Source organism: Propithecus coquereli, unplaced genomic scaffold (assembly GCF_000956105.1).
Source record: "Propithecus coquereli isolate 6110/MARCELLA unplaced genomic scaffold, Pcoq_1.0 Scaffold491, whole genome shotgun sequence".
Taxonomy (NCBI): domain Eukaryota; kingdom Metazoa; phylum Chordata; class Mammalia; order Primates; family Indriidae; genus Propithecus; species Propithecus coquereli.
Window position 1 is genome coordinate 1,409,060 of NW_012150741.1, and position 26,676 is coordinate 1,435,735.

The following is a 26,676-nucleotide window of genomic DNA, read 5'->3' on the forward strand; positions in this document are numbered from 1 at the left end:
ACGAGGCACATTAGTAGCTGTTAATCAGAGGCTGCTAATGTTCTGTTTCCTTTCCTGAGAGATAGATCCATGGGAATTCCTGAACATACATATTTTGAACACTTTTTGTAATATGATATATTTTATAATCGGAACAAAATAAAAACATCAAAGAGTTTCAGCTCTCGCTGCTCCAGGTAGGGTGTGATGAAGAGCTGGGTCCCCAAGCTGAGCAGTTGGCGGGGGGTGGGTGTGGGCAGATTTGCCGGGGGTTCTGGCAGGTGTGCCAGCTGTAATTATGGACGCTACCAGAGAGAAGACTGCAGGGACCTCTTCTCTACAGGCGGAGAGTGGTCCTCACCGTTAGGGAGAATGGCCAGACAGTCACTGGTGAAGCTGTTATATCAAAGTGTAAAAAACCCACATTCCTTTCAAACGATATTGCTCAAAGTCAAGCACACCTAACAATTGAGCAGCATTTGTGCCTGTCTTCAAAGGCCATATAAGATTGTATCACCTGGTTTACAAGTTAAAGTGTGTGGAGGTGATGGGGAAGTCTTGTGGGTAAAGGGAGAAAGTCTTATTTAAAAGCGGTATTTGCTTTGGGGCAGGGGCTCAAACTTCATAAGGTGGGACTGTCTTGGGCAACAGGAGGAGAGGTCCACCTGAGGTGAAGACAATAAGGGTGTTTGTATGTAGAGAATTTTAAAAAACAAGAATAAAGCCAGACTTGGTCTGCTTTTTATATCCCCATGAGCCTGCAGCCACAGACACTGTCAGTGGCGAAGTCTCCTCCCCTTCCCCAGGCCGACATCCCCCACCCTTGGTGCCATGCAGATCCTGGAGATGCCCACCAGGCAGGGCAGGATTCATTTCTGCGCCCCCTCTGGGTCCCAGCACAGCTCCTGGCACATGGTAGGTGCCCAGGCAATGCTTACTGTTTTAGGCATTATTAAGCTTTCATGCCCAGGTAAACTGTAAAATCGGATATTACAGAGGACAAGAAGCTGAGGCATGAAGGACACAGGAGGGAGGGCGAGTGAGAACACAGGTGGACCCGGGTCAGGCCCGGACTCCGCCACTGGCTTGGCTTGAGCACGTGGTTTCCGCATCTGGGATCCCGTAGGATCGACGTTGGTGATAAATGGTCGTGCACATCAACATGAGGCTGGACACAGAGGAAGTGCCCAACACTCATGGACTCTGAGGTCCACGCACCAGTGACAGGGTAGGGGAGACAAAGAAAATGAATATGATTTTAACTTGGGGAGGAAACGCCAGCAGTGTTTTGGGAGAGCAAACCTGAGCCCTGGGTCTCATCTAGACTGGCATCTAAATCACGGCTCTGCCACATACTGCCCGTGTAACCTGAGAGAAACCGATAATGACACCCACTTTGCAGGGATCTGGTGAGGATTAAATGACGCGAGTTCATTCATTTACTATTCATTCAGCAATTATTTACCGAGTGCCTAATACATGCCTAGTATGGTCCCTGGTCATGCAATAAATGTTAATTCCTCTCTCCCTTTGAAAGATAGGACTAATGGCTGGACACTAACATTAAAAGAGCAAATGGAATTCAATAGAAGGGCTTGGGAAAGTAATGCTCTTGTCACAAAATGTTACTTCGACCTGGAAATCCTCTAACATGGGTACAGAACTGATTTCTGCACCCAAGGATAAAAGAAGAAAAAATCAGAAATTATATGGTCCAATATTTATTGAGCCTGCAACATGTCATGGATGGAGAGGACCAATGAAGACATTGTCCTTGCCCTTAGGAGCTTGAACCCTAGGGCAGGAGTCTAACGTCCACACAGACAGCTACAGTAGCATACGTGGGTGTGGTGGCCCAGGGCTGCAGGGCGGCAGGGAAGCAGTCACTCGATGTCCAGGGCTCTCGCGATGTTTCCTGCAGGAGATAACCCATGAGCTGACTCTGTAAGGGTGCCTAGGAGTAGCCGGGTGGGGAAAGGAGGAACAGCACAGGCAGATGCAAAAGCACAGGATGGAGGGCGCTCAAGCAGCGCATGGCCTTTTCGGGGACTCCTGATTATCCACTGGGACATATGTCACCTCACCAGACATGGGGACACCACACGGTTTCCTGGCAGCAGCCTGGAGCAGATGAGATGGAGCATGTTGGGCTGGACCATGCAGACAAGGGGCACAGAGCATGGCAGAGGCTGCAGCAATCACCACAGGGTGACTCTGAAGGTACAGTCACAGGGGCCAGGAGCAGTGACCAGGAGCCCAGACCTCAGCCATTATTACCTAAAAAGCTACCAGTTGGATGGAAATCAAGGCAACAGCTGATCTAAGGGACGGGGGAGTAGGCATTGCTCTGGGGACCTGTCCGAGGGGCCATGATCACAGCCACCAGACTGGGGTCCCGGACAAGGAACCTGTGCGAGAGGAGAGACTAGGGCAGGGCAGGGTGATCTGGGACACTTAGAAGAGGGGAGCAAGGCAGGAGCCCTGTCCTGTAAGCTTGGCTAACAAAGGCAGCCAGGGAAGGGCTGTACCCCGGCTCAGCCCTGGAGACCCCGGATCTCAGAACTGTGTGGGCAAATCTTAGACTGTAGATCTCAGCTCAGATGTGACCTGCACTGAGGGAGCGTCTCTGACCACACTGCGCAGCAGTTCCCTTACCCCCACCTTTCACCTTTAGCCGTGCGCTGTCTCCTTTCCAGCACCCATCATTGTCTGCAGTGATCTCATTTGTACAGTTGCTCACTGCCTGCCTCCCCCAGTAGATGTGAGCCCGGTAAAGCAGAGCCCTGACTCTCGTCCCTGCTGTGTCCAGCCTGGCCCCGGCCAGGCACACTGTAGACACTTGGTGTGTGCTGAGTGACACAAGAGCAGCAGGAAGACTCCAGAGCCACATGGGGTTCAGAGGCCAAGGGGGAGTCAGAGGAGACCTGGTCTGAGCACACATGGCTTTTAGGGTGCTCTGTTGTTCCTGTCGCGGGCAGGACCCATTCAGAAAACAGAGTGGGCCTGAGCTGTGGGGTGACAGTGGACTTCTGGGGATCCCACAGGAGGAGCTGGCATGGCCGAGGCACCCAGAGACTGAATTGGGGTGGGGATGACAGGAGATGAAGGAGTCTTCTTACTGTGCTGATGAGTAGGGACTTTATTCTTTGGGGGAAGCAGCCGGTAGTTCTTAAGCAAGGGAGGTGACAGGATAGGATCCCTAATTTAGAAAGATGAGGCTGGTTTCCGTGTGCAGGAAGCAAGAAGACCAGGTAGAAGACGGTGCAGGTAAGAGCTGACACTGGCCTGAACTGAGGCAGGGACCATGAGTTTGCAGAGGGAAAGGGGTGGCTGCGAAGACCAAATACTTTCCTGAGGATAAAACCGGCACAGACGCAAGATTGAGTACCTAGGGAGGACTTTGGTTATCTGGGCGCCAGTAGGCGAGCTCATTCTGCTAAAAGGAGACCACAGTGTTTGCTAAATTCTCGACTTATCCAGCTCACACGAGGAAAGAAAGGGCTGAGAAGGCACAGGAGGGGAAAGAGCACGCGCTGACCAGAGGGGAGACGCACACGGCTGCACTGAGAGCGAGGCGCATCCCCATACTACAGATGCAGAGACTGAGGCTCCATTTCTTTGCCTGAAGTCACACAGCTGGTACGCAGGGGGCCATCCCTCCCCTGGACTCTGAGGGAGCTCTCGCTGGGGTGTGGATGCAGCATAGACCCTCCCGGCTGAGACCTCCAAGGATGGAAACAGGCCGAAGCAGGTTGTGCTCTGGACTGAGGAAGAGCAGATTTTAGAGTGAGGAAGACATTGTGACTGCAGTCGGGTGCTGGTCGTACTCGCATGAGGGTCCTGACCTCTCCCTCCCTCCCCACCTGACCCCATCCCCAGCTGCCTGCCCCAGTCCCATCCCAAACCCAGCTTGGCGTGCACGACAGGCTGGGTCGTTAGGGCATGTGCAGATTTTCTTCAAATAGAATGACGCAGGTGCAACCCAAAGCTTCCAGGAACGTTCAGCTTATTCTGTTTATCTCAGACTGCGTGCATGCAGTCTCGGCCCATTTCAGGCCTTGCTTCGGGACTCAGAGCTGCTTAGAATGAGTCTAAAGACCTGTAAAGTGAGGATAATAATTGTTCCTGCCTCATGTGGTGAATGCGAGCAGTAGGTGAGATAAGGCCTGTGAAAGGCCCCAAACAGGATTTATCTCAAAGTGAGAACCTAGCACCAGGGTCAGAATCCTCCTTCTGATGCAGCCCTCCTGCGAGCACTTAGGGCAGGGACAAGCTCTTCTCTGCTGCCATCTGGTGTGCATCTTGGGAATAACACCCGTCTCCAAAGGCTTTTGAGCCGATGACCAATGAATGTGTTGCACCTGGGCCCGTGCTCCAGATGCCATCACTTGTGCGCTCGACGCTGCCCACTGGCATGCGGACTCGTTGATGTGAGACCCGGCACAGGGGCTGGCGAATCCTGAACCGACCACCTTCCCATCTGGCTCTGACCTGTGCATGCCTCATGCCAGCTTCCCCTCTTGGTTCCCCAGGGAGTCAACAGTGTGCTTAGAGAGCCTCTTAAGTCACCACATCTACTGTGCAAACCAAAGATTTATTTTGCAAGTGAAAGAGGCCTCCCAGGAGACTCAGAAGGAAGGAAGCAAAGGCTGAGAGCAGAAAGCTTGGATAGGAAAGACCACAGAGAGGCGGGCGGGAGCCCGATAGTCCCCAGGAAAGTGGAGGAGGCAGGCTGCAGCGGATCCCAGGCCCGGCCTTGGGGACTCAATTCCAGGTGCAGCATTTGCAGGAGGAGCTGAACACCAGGCCTGCCGGGCAGTTTTGCTGGAACAGCTGCCCCCCGGCACAGCTGTAGAAGCTGGACGGTTCCTGGGGGTTGGGATAGAGCCCATCAGCCTTGCCCTTGCAGAAGGTGTCTTGTCCAGGGTCGGGGCCATGCTCAGGTTTAGAGGGAAGACCTGTGGTTTGAACTCCAGGCTCTGAGGGGCCTGAAGGCACATCTGGAAGACCTGGAAAGACAGTGAAGATTCAACCAAGGCTCCCCCAAGAAATCACAAACCTGCAGGCCGAGTATACAGGCAGTAACCACAGGCAGGCAGCAGCCCAGCAGCCCATACCCTACAGGCAGAGCACAGCCCGGTGCCCCAGGCAGAGAACAGCCAGGCAGCAGCCGCCACAGCTGGAGCATAGCTGAGCTCCACAGTAACAGGCTGTCCGTGGCCATATACGCTGGCAAAGCCCAACTACGTGCTGGTGAGGGGAGGCGGGGGTCCCACTCTGCAGGCTGCGTGCGGGCTTTCTCCCTGATGAGAGAGGAGCAAGCTACGCTTCCCAAGCCGAGGCCCTTCTGAAGGGAAGCCACGGTTACAACACCCTGGGCAGGCATTGCTACAACCAGGAAAAGAAAGAAGAGAGCAAAAAGAGAATTCTTTTGACAGTTTCCTTAGCTCTTGGGGGGTGCATGGAACTTGGGAAATCACGGTGTCGAGGCAAAGTCATTTCCTCAGAAGGACCCAGCATGGTTCATTGTTTATGTCCCACCTCCAAATTCCGGCTCTGGTCCCTGGCCCCTCACTCACTCAGCTCCTGCCGCAGCGTCTGGATGAGGGGGTATCGGCCCTGGTTGCAGAAGAAGCCAGCAAAGTCGTCCAAGGCCAGTGCCCAGACCATGGCCCCACCCAGGCCCTTCTGCTTCAGATAGGCGACCTGCGCAGCGAGGAGAGGCAGGTGGAGGAGCTGGGGTGAGTTCAGCTGGGCCGGCCCCAGAGCCCAGCTTCCTCATCTGGACCCCTTTTTTCCGGCACCCTCGGGCCTGAGCCCTGACCCTGTTGGGAATCAGTCCTTTTGCAGTCCCTTCGTCCTGACATAAGCACAGCCTGGGGTGGGGGGCAGGGGATCGGGGAGGAATAGTGTCAGATGTGTGAACCTCCCTAAGTTGGAAGCCTTCAGACCTTGGTCATTTCTAGGCCGAGTTGCTTTATTTGAGGGTACTGTCTGCTGGCTGTGATAAGTGCAGTTAGCACAGGGAATGACGGAGTTTCCCAAAAGACCTGAATCAAGTTTTGCTTCCTCATCTTTATGTCTTTGTCCTCCCTGAGAGCCATCTCTCCTCTGCCAGATTCCTGACGTTTCCTCGGGGCATGGCTGTGTGTTCCCTCTGATTGGGCTTTTCTGTCCCTGAACCCTGCCAGGGGCCATGGTGCTCATCCTAGGAGTGGGGCTGGGGGCTTGAGGGTAGGGGAGGTCTGGACCCTTGGCTGGCCCCAGTCTCCCCCTCCAGCTACCTCCCTTTCTGTGTCCACAGAAGGCCCCTGCTCAGGGCCAGCTATGTGGGCCTGCACCTTGTTCTCAGAGTCCATCCTCCACTTTTTTCTCCACCGTGTCTTCACTTGGGCAATGCCCTCCGACCAGAGTGCCAACCTTCTATGCTTTAAGACTTATCAGACATTCCCTTCTGCCATGACCCTGTCTCCTCTCTCCCCCAGCCAGGATCCCACTCCCCCCTCGATTCTCCTGGAGCACTTTGTCTCCACCTGTAGAACCTGCCACTGTCAGGCACACGCAATGACTGATACGGGATGTCCGGATAAGCAAGTGCGGTGCCCCTCTTCAGGAGCTAACCATCTCACGGGGAGAGTGGCACGGAAACAAATAAAAGCCTTAAAGCTTTGGGCCACCAATATGGGCAGGAGGAGAGGGTCTTATAAGTAAATCAAAAGGCCTATAGGTTGAATAGATATTGCCAATTGGCTGAATAAAACCATATGCCTCACTGTACATATTTCTCCTCTTCATATGTCTATAGAATTTGTATAGTATATAATAAAATACAAATTCTTTCAAGAATGCTACTCAATGTAGAGCAATCTTTTTGTCATTGTCTTTTCTCAGTCAATAGGTAGTAAAGATGCGAAATGCTATCATATGGAGATCTGTGAAATGTTGGGACATTTAAAAGGAGACTCCCCCTCAAGGAGGTTGTGAATGTGCTTATTCCGCGTCACGGACAGGCTAGATGGCCCGGGACCACCCCCCTCCCAGCAGGGCTGAGCCTCACCTTGGCTTTGAAGCTCTCCACGTCATCAAAGCCCACCCACTGGTTGTTCTGGACAATGTAGGGCACCTTCTGGTCCTGGGTTCTGTGCACAGTGGCCCCCTTCCAGGAGCAGACCTGTGGGAGCGGAGGAGAGCGCTGGGGCGGAGGAGGGAGGCTCCTGGCCCTCCCCACCAGGAGGAGACTGGGGATTGGAAAATTCCTCTCTGAGGAAGCCTGGAGAATCTAGGAGGTTCTAGATTGAATAATCTAGAATGCTGGACTCGGCTCGAGGCACCTGGCCTTAAGGATACATGCAAGATGGAATAAATGAGGTGGAATTCACTTGGCCAGAATTCTCCGTGCCTGGCATCCTCAGCCAACAACTGTGGGAGAAGGAACCCTCCCCATTCCCAGGCAGCCCCTGCCCCCCACAATACCCAGGGTGGCTGTGGGTTTCCTACCTCATAGTAAGCCAGCACCCCTGCTTCCTTGGTGAAGCGGCCAGGGCTGCCAGGCCCTGTGGCTGGGGCCCCCACCCTGGTGTCTGATGAGGAGGCCAGAGTGAAGGATCGTCCGTAGGTGGGCATGCCAAGTATCAGTTTGTTGGCGGGGGTCCCCTTCTTCAGCCACAGCTGTACGGCAGCATCCTGGTGGTTGAGAAGGGGGGCAGAGCTTCTTTTCTCTGCCCTCAGCCTGGCTCTGGTCGTCTAAGACTGGGGGCTCCAGAGACAGAGCTAGGAGGGCAGGGGCTCCTCAGCTGGAGCTTCAAGGGCCTTCATGAATATTCCAGCCCTACCCCATCTTCTTTAGAGCCTGTCTTGGACCCTCGACCCCAGTGAGAGAAGCTGCATGGCGTGGTAGCCAAAGAGCATGGGCTTTGGAGTCAGACAGCCTTTCGCTGAACAGCCCACTGTGTGCCGGGCTCTGTCCTAGAGCTTGGGGTACATCAGTGAACGAAGACATAGGTCCCTGCCTTACTTACTCAGCAACTTACTTAACCTCGCTGGGCCTTGGGTTTCCATTCTGTAAAATGGAAATGATGAAAATATCCATCCCTAAGGGCATTGTAAGAACTGAAGGTTATAATACATGTATAAGGTCCAGCATCATGCAATAAAGGGTAGCTAGGATCATCATCACTATTTCTGTTGTTTTAGGTTTCACCCTGAGTGCAAGAGCAGGGAATTGGATCTGTTTTATTTATCTCTGTATCCCCAGTGCCTAGAACAGTGCCTGACACATAGATGCTCAAATAGAACAAAGACTTGCTCACCCACCTCTGAACAAGACCTTCTCCTGATCACGTGTTACTTAACACAAAACCCTAGGCCTGTGGCGTGAGAACGTACCCAGTGTAAGCATGTTGAATAAATAGATAATGAAGATTCTTCCCTCAAGCCAGGAGTTCATCTCACTTTTCCCAAGAAGCTGCTTTAGTTGTATCAGGTCTAGTTACTCTGTACCCACTCAGTGCTTAGGTAAAGAACAGTTTTCACCATATTGATGGATATTTATTTCTTTTTACCAGTCTACATCGTTAATCTGTGACCAAACTGGAGTTTTCTGAGGTCAGGGCCTTTCCTAACTTATATGGCACTTCCGTGCAAGTTTGGAAAAGTCACCCCTCTGGCCGGAAGCAATCCCCAGACACACCGTGTAGCAAGCAGAAGGCCTCTTTGCAGGAAGAAGGTGGCCTCCCGTCCTCAAGGGATCCAGGCACACGGCGTGGCCAGCAGAGTGCTGGTGGGATGCCAACCCCACTGACCTCTCAGCGGCCTGTCTCTGTGTGTTTCCCACTCGGTTGGGGGCTCTCCAGGGACACGGCTTCCTCCAGAACCCACACAGTTCTCCCGATGGGGCTGGAGGGGTCAAGCTCAGTGTGAAACACACACACCTGACTCCTCAGCCCACAGGTGTGTGCTTATTTGTGAAAGAGCCAGAAAGTAAAATCTGTCCTACTCCAGCTGACACACAGAGATGCAGGCTCCCCAAAAGTAACAAAAATTCTAATTTAGAGCTTCTCGTTGCTGTTTGTTTGAAGAAAAAGAAATAATATGGTTATTCCTGACTTTTAAAATATAGAGTGGGCTTATAAAAAGTATCTAGATTGCTCAATGCGGAAGAGCTGGGCAGGAAACACCAGCCCAGCCCAATCTAAACCAAGCCTGACCTTGGCAGGGGCTGGGGGTGGTTTTGTCCTGAGTGACAACCCTGGGATGTTATCAACTTGGGAAGGCTCTCACCCCTGAAAACACCATCCAGAAGGTCAACCAGTGACCAGGGGACAAAAGTCTGCCCATTGTCGTGAAGGCAATGGGTGGGGGTGTGAGGAAGCAGGAGCCACGCTGGCTGCAGACAAGGGGACTTCCCAATCAGCCACTTGTCTGATGTCATCGCACTGGTTTGCTGTGTTTACTCTCAGCCAAGATGCTCCACAGAAGTGTGGTTTCCCCTCAGCTTTGCCATGGAACAGGAAAGTAAAACAAATATGCAAAGAAACAAAAAATTCCGGTTTCTTAGTTCCCTGTTCGTTTTCCTGTATCTTTTCTTTTTTTCCATGAGGGCCTTGATGTTCAAAAGAGGCCACCAGACAGCACCTGCTGGACAGGGCAGTCCTGCCTCCTCCCTCCAGCCACCTACCACATTGAGTTGGGCCGCCGCGCCACTCTCCCCCTGCCTCTTGTAGAGGGGGCTGTTATGTCCTGTGACCTTCTCCCAGGAGCCGTGGAGGTCATAGGCCATAAGGCTGATGAAATCCAGGTTCCTGCAAGAGGCACAGACAGAGGGGGTGAGGCATGTGATGGGGGGAGCCCCCTTCCTCACCCCCACCCCATGGTGCACGGCCCAGGAGGGACCACTGTGGTCCGAGGCAGGGGTGGCGGGCTCCCCTCTGGCTCTGTGGACGATGACATAGACAGCACCCCCAGGCAGCCCCCCTTATCACGGCCATTCTCATTCAAACTGAGAGACTGGCGGCTCATGTCTTGTGTCCCGCCAGCACCCTCAGGCCCTCCCTGTTCCACTCAGGAAACCTCTTGTTATTTTGCTGTTTTGGAAAGAACTCTAGCTCAGTTGTTTCTTAAACTTACGTGTGCACACAAATTGCCCAGGAATCTCATCAAAATGAAGGTTCTTATTCAGTAGACCTAGGGTGGGGCCTGAGAGTCTACATTTCTAACAAGCACCCGTGTGTTGTGGGGGCTGCGGGTCCACACAACACGCTTTGAGGAGCAAGGATCTAGACGACTCACTCTCTTGGAGATGCTGGGGGGTTCGTCCCCCTCCCCGGGGGTGCTTTCACTCTAACAGTGCGTTCCCAGGGAAGATGGCAGAGGTCTCAGGGTGGAAAAGCAGACACAGTGGGCAAACCCTGCCAAGTTTGCTGGCGGAGGGAGGGGCTCTCCCAAATGACACCTTACACCTGACACCTGCTCTACCCCCAGGGAGCTCAGTCTGCCCGGCCTCTCCCACCTCGGAGAACACAGGTCCAGCACATGTGCCTGAGACTCACTGGGCAATTTTGTCCACCTCATATCCAGCATCCACAAGGGCTGGCCCGGCTGGGACGGCTGCACTCAGGAGGAGTCGCTCCTTCCTTGAGGTCTGGGCTTCTTTCTGGAATGTGCTGGCCAAGTCCTGTGGGGTCAGCTTTGAGTAAACACAGAGGCAGGCACCAGGCAGGCCCCGTAGGCCTCACATAGATAGATGTTCACTCGCGGGAGTCTGAAAACTGACCAGTGGCCTGATCTGTGCTGTGCAAATATGTAAAACAGCTGACCCTAGGGACAGAGCAGCACCCATGTGCTCTGGGTGCCTGGGCGGCCTGGCGACCCCTGCCCTGCCCGGCCATACCTGCACCAGGGCCGTGAAGCGCTCCTTGTCCACGGCAGGGCTCCCCCGGCTTCCTGGGAACTCCCAGTCAAGATCAAGGCCATCAAAGCCGTATTTGCGCAGAAACTCGATGGCTGAGCTGATGAAAGTCTGGCGGTTGTTGGCTGTGGCCACCATCTCTGTGAACCTGTGAGGTGGTGAAGGGGAGTATGGGCCTGCCTTGGACCAGAAAGGGGCTCTCTCCTGCTCAGAGGCGAGCGGAAAACCACTCAGGATGTTGGTGTTCCTGGTTCCAGCCCTCCTCCAGCGCGGGGAGGCATGTTTGGAGGCTGCTGGGGTATTGCTGGTGAGTTTTGGATCTGGTTAAGGGAAACAGACCATCTAGAAGCACTTTCCACCCCTAAACATTGACACCACCAGGGCCACGTTGGCTCCCCGGGAGTCCTGCTTCCCTGCAGAAGTTTACCAGTTTCTACGATGAAGAAGAGAGAAGCGCAGCAGGGTTAGCAAAGGCCTGGTGGCATGGGGAGCCTGCTGCTCTAGTTTCCTGAAGGTTAACCCAGTCATCTTTCCTCTAACTCCCCTCTGTAGAGTGCATTGTGCTATTATTACCAGTCCAGAGCTCTTCCAAATCCCCGGGCTGCCCCAGGAGCCACCTTTCTTGGTGGCCCTACGAGAGTCTCTGGACTTCTTGGGGGTCTCAAGTTCTTTACAGACTGATCCTATTTTAAGACATTTTTTAAAATTTACAATTTAATTAATAGCAGCAGTTCTTAAGTGGGGCCCATGTGCCTGGGGACGCCAAGTTAAAAGTCCCTGTATTTTAATGAAAAATCTGTGTATAAGCATTATTTTGGGAAGATGAGTCATAACTTTCATCAAATTCTCAAAAGGGTTGATGATCCAAAAAAGTTTTAGAAAAACTGTCCGTTATTTCCATAAATTATCAAACGTGTCCCAGAAATGCCAAAGTTTTGGCGTCTAAGCTCCATCTCACAGACTACCTGTTACGCCCAGAAGTGGAACAAAAATTCTTTCTCAGACAAGGTATCCCATTTCAGAGCTCAGAAAACACAGACTCTGTATGTTGTCTAGGATTAGTTAAGACCCTCCCTCTTCCCATTTCACAGAAGAAGAGGCTGAGGACTGGAGAGATCAGAACTCTCTGTGCTGTGTTTAGATCTTGTGCTTCTGGCAAGACTGGGTTTGGAACAGCCTGGAGCTAAGCCCACTCCCCGCTGCCCTCCTGATGGGGCACCAAGAACCCACCAGGAAAGTCAGCCCCCAGAGTGCAGCTTCCCTCCCCCTCCCGCTGGCCACCCATTAGCCCGGCCCAATTCCCCGACCAGGTGGTCAGTGTTCCAGGTCCCCATCCAGGGACTCTGCCACACAGGTGCCCCCACTCACTTCTGAGTGCCGAAGCTCCAGCCCCCAATGGCTAACAGAGTCTTCAGCTTGGGATTCCTGGGAAAGACAACAGACACGGCAGAAGTTACGGGGCCAGCTCCCAGGGCTCCCTGGTAGGGGTGATGGGGTGGGCGGGGACCACGGTGGGAATGCGTAAAAGTCCCTGTGCGCAGAGCCTGTACTGAACACTCCGGGAAAGCTGTAGCTTGGGAAAGAAAAGACACATTCCTGACTTCAGGGAACTCCTGTCTAAATGGGGAGACACAGCCCGTGTGTGCAGACACAAGGAATTCAGGAAGCAAGCGATTGGGGCGGGTCCTCAGAGGCTTTGTGTAGGTGGCCATCACACTCGAGATGCAGGGTGAGTAGATTTCGGGAGGAAGGGCATTCCGGAAGAGGGAAAGAGTGTCACTATTCGGAGTCCACTGAGACCTAGACTGGAAGGGCCCTTTAGGAGTCTGGATCTATCCCCACCTCTTCCATTAAGCACAGGAAAGCCCACTGAGTGACACGACTTGCCCAAAGCCACGCAGCCAGTCTGTGCAGGACTGCAGTGCTGGGGCAGGTTTCTGGCTCTGAGAGGAGGAGGTGTCTGTCCCCTCGGGCTCCCGTCTCCCCTCCTCTGCTGCGGCTCACATTTTCTTCAGGCCGTTGAACGCCTGGTAGAGAGCCTCGTCATTCCACTCGATGGTGCTGAGCTGGTGGTTGTTCATGCCGGCAAAGGCGTAGACAAGGTGGGTACACAGGTTGGGGTTCACGTCCTTGGGCAAGAAGCGAGCTGCCCCCTCTCTGTACTGGGACCAGTTGGTGAAGTAGCAGACCAGTTTTGCAGCAGAGCCTGGCCAGTGGGGCGAAGATAAGACACGGCTGTCAGAAGGGCCTGCTGGGGACAGGTGCCCTGCACCCCAGGGCAGGGGGTGCCCCTGTGTGTCCTTCTTATACACCTGGGCTAAGCCGAGGGACCGGCAGTCAGAAATGGTGTTTGCTTTTGTTTGGGTAGCACCTCACAGTTAGGAAAGGATTTCCAGGGGCTGGTCATGGGATGCTCAGAGGACCTGTGAGAGGGCAGGACCCTTGTCATCGCACCGGTAAGGAAGCTGAGGCGCAAGAGCTGGAGAGCCAGAGCACGGCCGCTAAGAGGCCAGAACAGGGCAGCTAGGACCCAGTCTCCTGACCCTTGACACCCCTGAAAGTGGCCAGGCTCAGAGCCTGGGGCCCCGGGGCCAGGGTCTGGCAGGCAGGCCCCCTTCCCCCTAGGTGGGCGCTCCTCTCCAGGCCCTGAAGCCGCCCAGAAGGCAGCCCCCGTGCAAGGCCCAGAGGGGATTCAGCATGGCAGGCTCATCTGCTGGAGGAAGGGGGCAAGACTTTCAAGACACGGCTTGGAATACTTCCGAATGTTAAGTAAAACGCAAATACACAAAATAGCAGAGAAGAGGCCCCGTTACAGGCCCGGGTTTACGTTTCTTTAGGCTCGTGGTTTGCGTTTACTTCATTGGCTTGTTATCCCTTGCCGAGAATCTGTGTTCATCAATATCACTGCTAAGATTCTAGTAAAGAGCTTATTTTATCTGGGAAAAGGCAGTTCGTCTCTGGCACCCCCTACAGTGTGGAAAGACTTTGGGCGGGGGCGGGACTCTGTTCCCAGTGGGGGTCTAGTGGTGATGGCCCCCACTCAGGGCAGCTCTGTAGGACACCAGAAAGCATAACACTAGTCTCATTCCTGCATCTGCCAGAAGTGGCCGTGTGGGCTCTGGGGTCTCGTCTGGTCTGGCGTTCTATGATGGCGTGGTTTGTAAGAGTCAACGTTTTATGGCAGGGCCTTGGTGGAGTAGTGAGTTTGGACTGTAGACCCTGGGACTTTCCTTTGCCCCAACAGAGTGTCTCTGTACCCTCTCCAGCCCCCACATGGCCAGTGAGAAGGTGGAGGAGGGGGAGAAAAGTGAGAAGCAGCTGTAGGAGGGTTTCCGGAAGAGAAAGCCCAGGCAGGCCCCAACGGGAACCCAGGAACATGAAGGGCCAACCCTGGGCCCACAGACGGCTCCAGAGGAGGAGAAGGAAGAGCTCTTGGGTAGTCTCTGACCCTAACCAGTGGTCACCCAGGGGTGGAGTTTGCTGGTGGAGGCTGAGGGTAGCCTGCAGAGGTACAGGAGGGCGGGTGAACTCCTCAAAGCAAAAGGAGGAAAGAGGTGATTAGCCCAGAGAATACATCTCCCAGAGCATCTAGGAAGGAGCCAGGAGGCTCTTTTTCTATCATATCATGTCATATAACAAATATCATGTATGGATTTTTGTGCTATAGAGGCAGTAAAGTGGAATGTCAATACTTGGGTTGAAATCCCAACTCTGCAACTTGCTAGCTATGTGACTCTGCTTCCTTCTCGTGAAATGGGTACAAGCACTGCACCTCACGCAATGTGCCTCAGTGGACTCACTACAGAGGCTAAAAGTTAACACAGTCACGCATTGCTTAACGGCAGGGATACATTCTGACAAATGCATCATAAGGCAGTTTCGTCATTGTGTGAAAATCAGAGAGTGAACTTACGCAAAGCTGCATGGGACAGCCTACTGTACCTCTAGACCATACGGCATAGACTGTTGCTCCTAGGCTACAAACCTGTACAGCAAGTTACCATCCTGAACACTGTAGGCCACTGTAACACAATGATAAGTATTTGTATATGTAAACACATCAGAAAATAGAAAATAGATAGTAAAAATATAGTATAAAAGGTAAAAAATGGTGCACCTGCATAGGGCACTTACCATGCATGGGGCGTGCAGGACTGGGAGTTACTCTGGGTGGGTCAGTGAGTGAGCAGTGAGTGCATGTGAAGGCCCAGGACGTTACTGTACGCTACTTAGACTTTATAAACTCTGGAGGCTACACTAAGCATAAAAACACGAGGTAATTGTGCTACGCCATCACAAGGAGATAGGAATTTTTCAGCTCTCTTATAATCTCATGGGGCCACTGTCATTATGTGTGGTCCCTAGTTGACCAAACTTTGTTACACAGCACATGACTGCACGTGTAAGACACTTAGAAGAGTGCGGTATAGAGTAAGCGCCATTCTAGGTGTTTTATGTGTGTTAACCCTCAGTCCACACAAACTCTCATTATCGCCACTGTGCTTCAGCAAACCCCAGAATTAGCCAGGAATCGGGCTTTTTGAGAGAGCTTCGGCCTCCCTGTGTTCCCCATGCTTGCGACTTCCCTGAGCTTAGGTGAGACCGAAAGGGGAAATGTGGGCCCAGGACCACAGCCCGGCCTGAAGCAGGAGCAGCCACAGGACGAGGGTCTGAGGGCCAGAAATTCCGGGGCCACTGGTGCCCAGAGAGCAGGATGGGAGGAGCACCGGGGAGTCCGAGTTGCTGAACCCCAGAGATCTCTTTTCTGTTTGGCACAGGAAGGGCCCCTCCTTTGCTGCCACACCCCACATTCGATGAGTTCAACAGTTACAGGAGCAGGTGTGTGTTCTACAGTGAGCTGAGGGGCTGGGGACTCTCTGCTGGGGAAGACGTAGGTCCCTTACCTCCAGGAGCCCAGAGTCTGGTGGGGGAGACGCCTTCGCCAGCAATTGCAGACCCTGTGACACATACTGTAAAATGTGCCCAGGTGCTGCGAGAGCACAGAGGTGGGGGCAAGTGACCTCAGAAAGACCTGAGAGAGACTGGCGTGTAAGCCGGCCCACGGACATGCAGGAATTCAGCTAGTCGATAAGGACACAAGAATCTTCCTGGGAGAAGTGAGGCCAGGGCTGCTGGGGAAGGAGACATTTGCAGGAACTGAGCTTTGGAGAAGAGCTCCCACTGAAATCTTGCAAGAGCTCTTGGGCTGGGGGCGAGTTGGGGAGAGGTATCTGGGAATGTAGCAAAGCCCAGGGCGGGGGCTGAGAGGACCAAGGACCAGCCTCAAGAAAGATGCCACTTACCCCAGTGGATCACCAGCAGCACCATGAAACCTGAAGCAACACAAGAGAGAAGGCCGAGGTTACTCAACATTCTCACCTTCCCAGGCTCCGTAGCTTATGAAGCACAGGAGATGGAGGGGGTCAGGGAGGGCTGGTTTCAGGGTGGTTTCATACAAATAAGCTTTCTCCTTCCAGAGGGACCCAGGAGGGCACTGTGTCCATCCTTTCACCCAGGCCAGACAGCGAGGGCCCTTTCCTGGCCTGTGCTGGTCCCAGAAGCTAATGGAAACTTCCATGGGCTAAAGCTGCCCCATTGTTAGAGCCTCAGTGGAGGGTGGTGTGGATTTAGGAAGATTGTGGGGAAAGTGCTGACTTGAGAGCTATCCAGAGCGAAAGCTTCTCTTTGGGAACAAGAAGAAAATTTGTTCTGGGGCTAGCAAGAACCAATCTGGAGGAGCTGGACCAGGAGAGTCCCTCTCCTGCTGAGGCCCCTGTGCCTCTGCTCCCACCATGTATGGCTTTCTGCGGCTTCCACTGCCTGACTGGGTTACCAGCATCCTTGGGCATCTAGGGCTCAGCAGGACTCCTTCAAAGAGATTCCTTTCACCTGGTGACCTGTTAACCTAATAGAACCTGCATGAAAATTTTCAAGGACACTGGGGTCATGGCCCCCAGGCTGCCTTCTTGCAGGACAACCAACATGGATTTGGGGAAGAATCTCGTAGCAGTGGGTGCTTCTTGGATAAGGCCAAAAGTAGGGATCTAAGACATGGGAAAGGCAAAAAGATCCAACGCAGGGCCTCACTGACTCTGGTCTTGCAGGACAGAAAGAGAAGTCATCTTCAGCCTGTTGAGAAAAGACTTCCCTTGCAACACAAAGGCTCTTGGGCTAAAAGAGCCCAAGGGGAGCCCACAGGAAAAGTGATCATGGGACTGCAATCCAGGAGGCAGGGAGAGGGATCGAGTGACCCTTGGCAGTTCTCTTGAGCCCTCCTGCTTCCTTGTAGACGGTGGCAAGGAGCCATTGGACACACATCTCCCCGCCTCCCCATGGCTCCCGAGGCCCCACCCACTCTCCCTGACAGTGCCGGCTCACCTGCCCAGGCCACGGACCACGCCATGTTGCGGCTCGGTGGCAGGCTCCGGCCCGTGCAGACCAGCTTTCCAGGTCCTGCTCTGTTCGTATCTGGCCGCCCTGTCCCGCCCCAGCCAGGAGTGTTGGCATCAGGCGGACAGAGGGAGGAGAGAGAAGGGGCTGGGAGAGGAGCGGGGAGGGGTAGAATGTCAAGTAGCATGGATTGGGCAAACCTGACACAATGGCCAAACCTGACACAATGGCCTTTAGCAATTCTTGCTTTTCTGGAACAATCACAGGGTGTACACAGGACTGTTAGTGTTGCCAAACTGGGAGGCAAAGAGGAAAGTGGGAAGTGTTTCTAAATCTCCTGTTGGATGACCATGACTCTGATTTTTCTTTGCGTGGGTTGCCAAGGACTATAAGGGAGGAAGAGGAAGGCCTCATGATCGAGCCAGGGCGCTGGGTCCCAGACCAGCCTCTGGCTTCTCCACTGCCCCCTCTGGACCTCAGTTTCCCCATCTGTAAGATAATGGGATTGCAAATACAATTTATTTTCCACAATAGTAGTATTTTATTACTATCCACACGATAGTAATATTTTTATATCCATCGATTGAGAAAAAATTCATAATGATGAATAGCAACTGTGTTAGTAATAGTTTTCAATGCTTATGTTTCTTATGAAGAATCACGGATACCCGTGTTAGTTTCCTAGGGCTACTGGAACAAATGACCACAAACTGAGTGATTTAAAACAACGGAAATTTATTCTCTCACAGTTTAGGGGGTCAGAAGCCTGAGGTCAAGTGTGGGCAGGGCCACGCTTCCTCCGAAGGCTGCAGGGGAGGATCCTTCCTGCATCTTCTGCCTTCGATGGCCCCTGGCCTTCCTTGGCCTGTGGCAGCACCATCTGATCTCTGCTGCCTCATGTTCACGTGGCCTTCTCCCCACCATCTCTGTATGTCTTCTCCTTTCTCTCATAAAGTCACTCTAATCCAGGATGATCTCATCTTGAGAACTTACCTTCCTTTTATCCACAAAGACCCTTATTCCAAATAAGGTCACATTCTGAAATTCCGTGTGGAGGTGTCTTGGGCGGGCCACCATTCAACTCACCACAGGACGTAGGTGGGTTCATATTACTTATACTGTCTGCAGACAATGTCTGGTGCATGCACAAAGTCCAGGGTCCCTGGAAAAACTACAGCTTCTAAGGGATCAGGTCCTTGGTGCTTGGAATTAACATGAGTGGTCTGGGTGGCTCAGTGAGAGTGGCAGGTGGTAGCAGGCCCTGGAGTCAGGTTCCTGGGTTTGAATACCAACCCTGCCATGTCCTATCTGTGTAACCTCGAGTGAGTCCTTTAATTTCCCTGAACTCCAGTTTTTTCATCTGTAAAGGGAAATCCTCAGAGGATTGCCAGGAAGGCATCTCATGTCTGTAGCTGGACTGTCCACAGCCAGGCAGAGCTGGGCCTCTCCCCAAACACCTCTATGTGTTGAGGAACCCACCCACCTCCTCAAGTCACCCAGGACACGTCCTTGATCTTTCTCTTTTTCTTGCCCTTAATGATCAGGTACTACTATCCGTCCTCCCTCCTGTTCTGTCTCCTCCACCACCTCCAAACCATCCTTGGCTCTCACCCTGTCCTTTCAGAGCCACCTACCTGGCCCCTGCTTACTTCTCTTGCCCCCCACAATCCATTCTCCACATCGCAGCCAGGGTGCTCTTGGAGAAACTTAAATCAGATCCTATATCCTGTTACTTTCCTGCTAAGACCCCTCCGTGGTTCCCACTTGGAATCAAATACCAAGTCCTTTGTCTCTTGAAAATTCCGAGTCTGTTCTTCCATTAAGGTTTGGCACCTGCCCTTGCCTCTGCCTGGAATGTTCTTCCCGTGATTTTTGCACAGCCGGCTCCTTCTCCCCAACCTGGCTGTTTCTGATCACCCGTATAAAGTAGTGCCCTCCCTCAAGTCACTCTCTGTCCTGTTCTGCTGATTTATTCTCTCCCAAGTACTTTCATGAGCTGAATTTATTCATTCATTCATTCATTCATTTACACGTACTGTCTGTTTCCTACCATAGAATGTAAGCTTCACGAGAAAAGGACTTTGTCTTGTTTATTTTTCTATCTCTAGTACCTGGAATATTTCTCAGCATGTAGTAGGTGCTTAATCCATATCTATTGAATGAATGAATGAATGAATGAATGAATATGGCCTCCAAGGCTCTGCATGATCTGGGCTGCTGTGATATTGTGATATGATAAGAAATATACATTTGATCTCCACCCCCGATTTCTGGCACAGACCTCCTAAAACGCTTGAAATTTCCTGTAAGACAGGGGTCCTGGGTGTATCTTTTGCTCTGATATTTGTTCTTTGGCCCTGGTTTCTGACACAGAGCTCCTAATACTTTGGATTTTCTTGGGTGCCAGGAGTGTCTTTTGTTCTGCGGCAACTCTTGGTGGGCTCCTGGATGGGGGCTGGTCACCAGAAAGACAAGCCATGAGTATTAACAGAAGCTTGGAGCTTTCAGCTCCACCCCCCCCATCCTCAGGGAAGGAGAGAGGGGCTGAAGACTGAGTTAATAATTGATCACGCTTATTTGATAAAGCTTCCATAAAATCCATGAACTATGGGGTGCGGAGATCTTCCGGTTTCTGAACACACGGAGGTCCTGGAAGGTCCCGGAAGGTGGCACAGACTCGCCGTGCCCTTCCCCCACACATCCCCTGTGCATCTCTTCATCTGTATCCTTTGTAATATGCTTTGTAATAAATGGGGAAACATAAGTGAAGTGTCTCCCTGGGTTCTGCGAGCCATCCAAGCAAATTATCGAACCCGAAGAATTGTGGGAACCCCAATTGGTAGCTGGTTGCTCAGAAGCTCAGGTCACAACCTGGGACTTGCGATCGGTGTCTAAAGTGGGGGCAGTCCTGTGGGGCTGAGCCCTTAACCTGTGGACTGGTTAGGTCGTGTCAGAATGGAATTAAAGTATGGGACACCCTGGTGGTGTCTGCTTAAGAACTGCTTGGTGTGTGGGGAAGACCCCAGAAGCGAGGTGTTGGAAGTGACTGTGGGGACAGTCGGAGAACAGTCAGGTTTCCCATTAGGCCACCCAGCTCCTTTGCGGCCTCACGTGTCCCCACACCCGGGCGCTCTGGTCCTAGTTCTTGTGTCTCGCCCTCCCCTCCCCCACATCGGGATCTTGCACAGCCGGTTCCCTCTGCCTGGGGTGTGTTCTCTTTCTTCTCATCTTCAGGTCTTATCTCTGCTGTCACCTCCTCAGGAGGCCTCTCCTGTATGTCCCCACCTCTCTGTGGCAGGTCACTCCTGCTACTGAAGCCAGTGTGCTCTTTTCCTTCCTAGCCCTCATGTTTATTTTGTGAGTTTGTGTTTAACGTGGCTCTTCCCAGACTGGAAGCTCCGAGAGCAGGCACCGGGTCTGTGTGTCCACTGCCACGCACCAACAGGCAGGGGCCAGCAGAAAGAACAGGCCTCACTCAGGATCTGTTGAGCGAGTTGATTATCAAATGTTATTTCTTCAACGTCCCTCAAGACCCGATGTCAAGCGCTTAGTAAGTAGCTGGTTGCTGTGAGATGTGCAAACCAGCCCTTATTTGCAGAAGCCGTTCTCCCCACCTTGCAGCTAAGGAGAGAGAAGACAGAGAACTTGCAAACTCGCCAGGGCTGGAATGGAGACTTCAGGTTCTTCCCTTTCCATCTGGGTATGGTTGGAGGGGCCCGAGTCCCAGGCAGGGGAAGAATTTGTGGCTGCTGGCTAAAGGGGACTTCGGTCATGCTGAAATTCACATCCTGGAGTCAGGACAGAGGGCACATTGAATTCTCTCTAGCTATGCAGGTCCTGGCTTTGCCTGTCTAAATGTCAGCATGTTTCCTGTTTCTAGTGGACCATATCCAGTGCAAGCTGCTTCTCTTGCCAATAACAGGTTTGAGCCTGAGGCAGTTGGCATGCAGTGGGTACCAGGACTCAGAGGGGAGGGTCGGGCCTGGGTGGCGAGTGTGGGCCAAGACCAGTCAGACCCACACCCCTCCCTCACCTGCCTTGCTCAGATGCCTGACTTCCCGTCATGGACTCCTCTCCTCCGCCTCCCTCCTTTCTCCCTTTCTCCCCTTCTTTCCCTGTCTCCCTCTTTTCCCCCTCATTTATTTGTATCTACATGTAATTATTGATGCACAATAATAATATTCATCGTAACGTTTCTTAAAATAGCATAAACCTAACACTGTCTCAAGTGCCACCAATGGGAGCCTGGAATTCTATACATGCCCCATTAGAAAGAAACAAAGATTTCCTCAATGTACTGTTAAAGGAAAAGAGAAAGCTGTGCCCACTGCACACAGCAGATTGAACACAGGTATTTACTCTGCTTTCTTCTGACAGCCCTCAAAATAGAGGTTAAAGGAATAAAATGGTATAAATCCACTAGGATAAAGCAAATAGAAGAGGGGACCAAAACAGACAGGAGACGTCAACAAATGTTTGGAAGATGAAACAGAATGAACAAGGGGAACTGGCTTAGCTGACCCGAAAAAGCTGACACCTCACGCTGCAGGTGGGGAAGCCCACGGGAAGCGAGAGACTCACGCCAAAGAACCCTGGAAATGTGCAGGAGTCAGCAGAGAGTTGCAAAGTGGGCTGAAGCTGACAAAAGTGAATGTGGGAGACTTGTCAGACCCCCAGATCTTCTTTTTCATCCTCACTAAATATGATTGCAGACTTGGGAACAACTGCTCCAGCAGAGGGTGGAGGGGACTGGGGTGGGTGGGGATGCTAGACTGAAGGCTGGGACAGAGGACTGGGGGATTAAATGAAAGTCTGCACACAGGATGCTCAGACTCACCAGCCTTTCCCCCCACTAGGCTCCCAGAGCCCCAAGCAGAAGATTGAAAAATTCGTCTCAAGGAAAGCTGATCAGCCTAGGAGAAAAGTCACTGAAACTCAGACTACCAAAACTCAGATGACAGCCGCGTCCCTCTCCATCACTCCAAGGTGGGGCCCTCGGATAAGATGCCAGCGAAGTCCCCAGAGCTTCCAGCTTGCTTTTAATGACTCACTATTGCACACGGAAGAAACCAGATCCCCAGACTTACGAGGAAAGATCAAAATGAACAGAAGGAACTCACAGAAATCAGAGCAGGCAGCTCCCGGGAATTCTGACTTTCTACCCTCACACAATTATATTCCGCCCACTAATAATGAGTATACATTACTCTTATTCTTAAAACTCACTTTATACTAATCGAGGGGCATAAAGTTTCAGTCAAGCAAGATGAACAAGCTCTAGAGCTCTGTTGTACAACATTGCCCCTATGGTCAGCTATATTGTGTCGTACACTTCCACATGTGTTAAGATGCTTGTTCGTTGCATACTTTGTAGGTAACAGGTGCTTGCCAGGCATTGGGGACCTTGAAATGCATTCGCAGTCCCTGTCCCTGTGGAGCTTACAGTCTGCAGGGTTAAGCACTGCTTTTCACCGGTGTCATTTCTCAAAATGCAAATCCCCTGAGTGGTACAACCACTCTGAGTCACTTAAGCTTCTTGCCGCTGGAAGGGAGAATTTTTGGTCCCCACCATGAGTCCTGAGGTTTTTCTTAACTTCCCCCAAACTTTTTGAAGCTGGGACTTCTCATCACTCAAGGTTTAAGACATGCAAGGGCAGAGAACTCTAGCCTTGGACCAGGGCCTGCTGGTCCCCCTGAGATGGGTTCCGCCTGGCCTCTGGGGAGCTAGGCAGGGAGGGCTGGTGCAAGAAAGGCCCCTGTAGGGGCATCGTGGCCCCAGGTTTCCTCAGATCCCACTTGGGGGCTGCGCACAGGCTTCTATTTCTGGGACTTCCACCTACTCCCTGCCTGCTGCCTGAGTGACTCTAAGTAACCTTCTTCCTCTCTCGTGGGCTCCCTGAGACCATCACGGGTTGTGTTGTCACAGACTCTGATGTGGGCCGGGCCTGGAAGGACACACTGCACATTGTGTCCTTGTGTACTTGTTTACATTCTCACTCTAACGTCTAGGTATTTGAGTGGTTTCCTTTTAAAAAATTGGCATTGCCGAGGCTTTGTTTATTTCGTTCCTTTTTTAAAGGAAACAAGTTCGTGTATTTACTAATCGATTCTAGAATTTTTAATAAACTGGCAGAAATGCTCAAATGGCGATAGTGATGAATGGCTGGAGGCTGAGTGTGAACCAGCTGGGAAGTCAAAAGCGCCTGGGTATCCATCCTAAAGACACACTTCTGTGGGTTTTACCTCCAGAGCCCTCACCAGGTTCTCATATTGAAAGTTGGAGAAAAATACCCTCATGTTACCCACACAGAGAAAAGCAATTATTTTGAAATATGCCTGAAGCATCCTTTGTAGCAAAGGCTTGCCCTCCGAGGGAAATTACTTTACCAGAGTCTTAACATGCGGGAAAAGCCACCGGCCCCGCTATCTTTTTTGTCTCATGTAAGGAGAGAAAACACAAAGGCTAAGAAATTATTTTGAAGGTCACAGCCCAGAGACTCAGGTCCACTAAAAAACTGAGATTTAATCATAAAATTATAGAACACTTGTCCTCCCCAACAATTGTCCGCCACATCAACAGGGCTCCATATATTAACAATGGACTACAATTGAGAGAGTGACAAGACACAGACTCCATTTAAGAAGGAGTTCTAAGGGACACCCAAGGACAACGGGGATAAAAAACCCAACCAGCCAAGCAAGAAAACTAGAGAAAACAGAAGCCTCTGGCACTTACAGCTTAGGAAACTAGAGAAAGAAGAGCAATATAAACCTAAGGCAAGTAGAAAAAATAAATAAAAATTAGAGTAGAAACCAATGCAACTGAAAAGAGAAAATCAATAGAGAAAATCAATAAAACTCAAAGGTGGTTCTTAGAAAACATTAATTAAATTGATAAACCTCTAGCCAGGATAACCAAGAAAAAAGAAGACATAAATCACCAATATCAGAAATGAAGGAGTGGCCATCACTACTGATCCTGTAGGCATTAAAAGAATAATGAAGGAATATTATGAACAACTTTATTCCCATCCATTGAATTGATTCCTGGAATGACATAAGCTACCAAAACTCACACAAGAAGAAATAGATAATCTGAACAGGCCTATATGTATTAAAGTAACTGAATCAGTAATTCATAACCTTCCAAAAAAGAAAATATCAGGGCCAAATGGGTTTGTTGGTGAATTCTATCAAATGTTTAAAGAAGAAATGATACTAATTCTCTACAACGTCTTCCAGAAAATAGAAACAGAGTAAACCCTTCCTACCTTATTCTATGAGATTCTCATTGCCCTAATACCAAAACCAGATAAAACTATTACTAGAAGCAAAAACTACAGACCAATATATCTCATGAACTTAGACATAAAAATCCTGAACAAAACGTTAGCAAATCAAATCCAAGAATGTAAAAAAAGAATTATAAACCACAACCAAGTAGGATTTATTCCAGGTATGCAAGGAATGAAAATCAATTAATGTAATCCATCACATCCATAGGCTAAAGAAGAAAAATCATATGACCATATAGATAGATGCAGAAAAAGCATTTGACAAAATCCAATACCCATTCATGACAAAAACTCTTAGCAAAGTAGGAATGGAGGGGAATTTCTTCAACTTCATAAAGAACATCTACAAAAACCCTACAATTAATACATTTAGTTGTGAGAAACTAGATTTCCTCCATGTGATAAGAGGAAACAAACTGGGAATAAGGCAATGATGTCCTCTCTTACCATTCCTATTCAATGTTGTACTGGAAGTCCTGGCTAATGCAATAAGATAGAAAAAGGAAATAAAAGGTAGACAGATTAGACTGGAAAGGAATAAATGAAACTTTATTCATAGATGACAGGATTGCCTATGCAGAAAATGCCACAGCATCAACAACAACAAACTCCTAGAACAAATAAGCAATTATAGCATAGTTGCAGGATTTCTTAATTGAGTTTTTAATTGTTGTGGTAAAAAACAAATAACATTAAATTTACCATCTCAACCATTTTTAAGTGTATAGTTCAGTACTGTTAAGTATATTCACATTGTTATGCAACAAATCTATAGAACTTTTTCTTCTTGCAACACTGAAACTATATACCCATTAAATGCTAATTCCTCTTTCCACCTCCCCTCAGCTCTTGGTAACTATGATTTTACTTTCTGTTCTATGATTTTGACTAATTTGGATATTTTATATGAATAGAATCTACAGTATTTGTCCTTTTGTGATGAACCCATTTCACTAGCATAATTTCTTAAAGGTTCATTCATGTCGTGGCATGTGACAGGATTTCCTTCCTTCTTAAGGGTGCATAAAATTCCATTATGTGTGTAGACCACATTTTCTTTATCATTCGTCTGCTGCTTCCTCCTCTTAGCTATTGTGAATAATGTTGCAGTGAACATGCGTGTGCAAATATCTCTTTGAGATCTGCTTTGACTCCTTTTGGATATATATCCAACAGTGGGATTGCTGGATCATATGGTAATTCTATTTTTAATTTTTTGAGACATCTCCATGTTGTTTTCCATGATGGCTATGACTATTTAATATTCCCACCAACAAGGGCTTCAACTCCTCTGCATCCTTGGCAACACTCGTTATATTCTGTTCTGTGGCCATCCTTATGGGTGTGAGGTGTTACCTCATTGTGGGTTTGATTTACATTTCTCTAATGATTAGTGATGCTGAGTATCTTTTCACGGGCTTATTGGCCATTTTTATATCTTCTTTGAAGCAATGTCTATTCAAGTTCTTTGCCCATTTTTAAATTGGATTATTTGGTTTTTTTTGTTGTTAAGTTGTACAAGTTCCTTATATATTCTTGATATTGACCCTTTATTAGATATATGATTTGCAATTATTTTCTCTCAGTCCATAGGTTGCCTTTTCACCCTCTTGATTGTTCCTTTTGATGTGCAAAAAATTTATGTTTGAAGTAGTCTTATTTATCTATTTTTTATTGTTGCCTATACTTTTGGTGTCATATCCAAGAAATTATTGCCAAATCCAATTGTTGGCAAGCAATTGTTCATAATAGCATTTACATTTAAAGAAATTACTGATGGTGAAGGACTTACTATTGCCATTTTGTTAATTGCTTTGGTATGACTTGTAGTGCTTTTTTTTTCTTCCTTTGATGCCTTCTTTTGTATTTCATTGATTTTTTTTTTGTAGTGACATGTTTTCATTCCCTTCTCATTTCACTTTGTTGATAGCCTTAGTCCATTTTCTGTTGCTATAATAAAATACTTGAGACCAAGTAATTTGTAAAGAAAAGAGGTTTATCTAGCTAATGGTTCTGGAGGCTGGGAAGTTCAAGACCAGGCAGCTGCATCTGGTGAGGGCTTCATGTTGTATAATAACACGGCAGATGGCATCACATGGTGGGAAT

General features: G+C 50.3%; 1 protein-coding gene across 2 annotated transcripts; it reads right to left on the minus strand.

The window, feature by feature from the left end:
* Nucleotides 1–4,561: 4,561 nt before the first annotated feature.
* On the minus strand, nucleotides 4,562–17,378 carry CHIT1 (chitinase 1 (chitotriosidase)). Of its 2 annotated transcripts, XM_012655947.1 has the most exons (11): nucleotides 17,264–17,378; nucleotides 16,189–16,218; nucleotides 12,890–13,091; nucleotides 12,254–12,310; nucleotides 10,868–11,033; nucleotides 10,527–10,651; nucleotides 9,656–9,779; nucleotides 7,477–7,662; nucleotides 7,037–7,150; nucleotides 5,559–5,685; nucleotides 4,562–4,988 (listed from the first exon to the last, which is right to left on the minus strand). In XM_012655947.1, exons 1-11 carry the CDS (start codon nucleotides 17,286–17,288, stop codon nucleotides 4,744–4,746), a joined length of 1,401 nt encoding a protein of 466 aa, XP_012511401.1. In that variant the 5' UTR covers nucleotides 17,289–17,378; the 3' UTR covers nucleotides 4,562–4,743. The 2 variants fall into 2 exon arrangements, with proteins under 2 accessions (XP_012511401.1, XP_012511402.1); XM_012655948.1 differs by lacking the exon at nucleotides 12,254–12,310 and having other exon boundaries at nucleotides 17,264–17,343.
* Nucleotides 17,379–26,676: the final 9,298 nt, after the last annotated feature.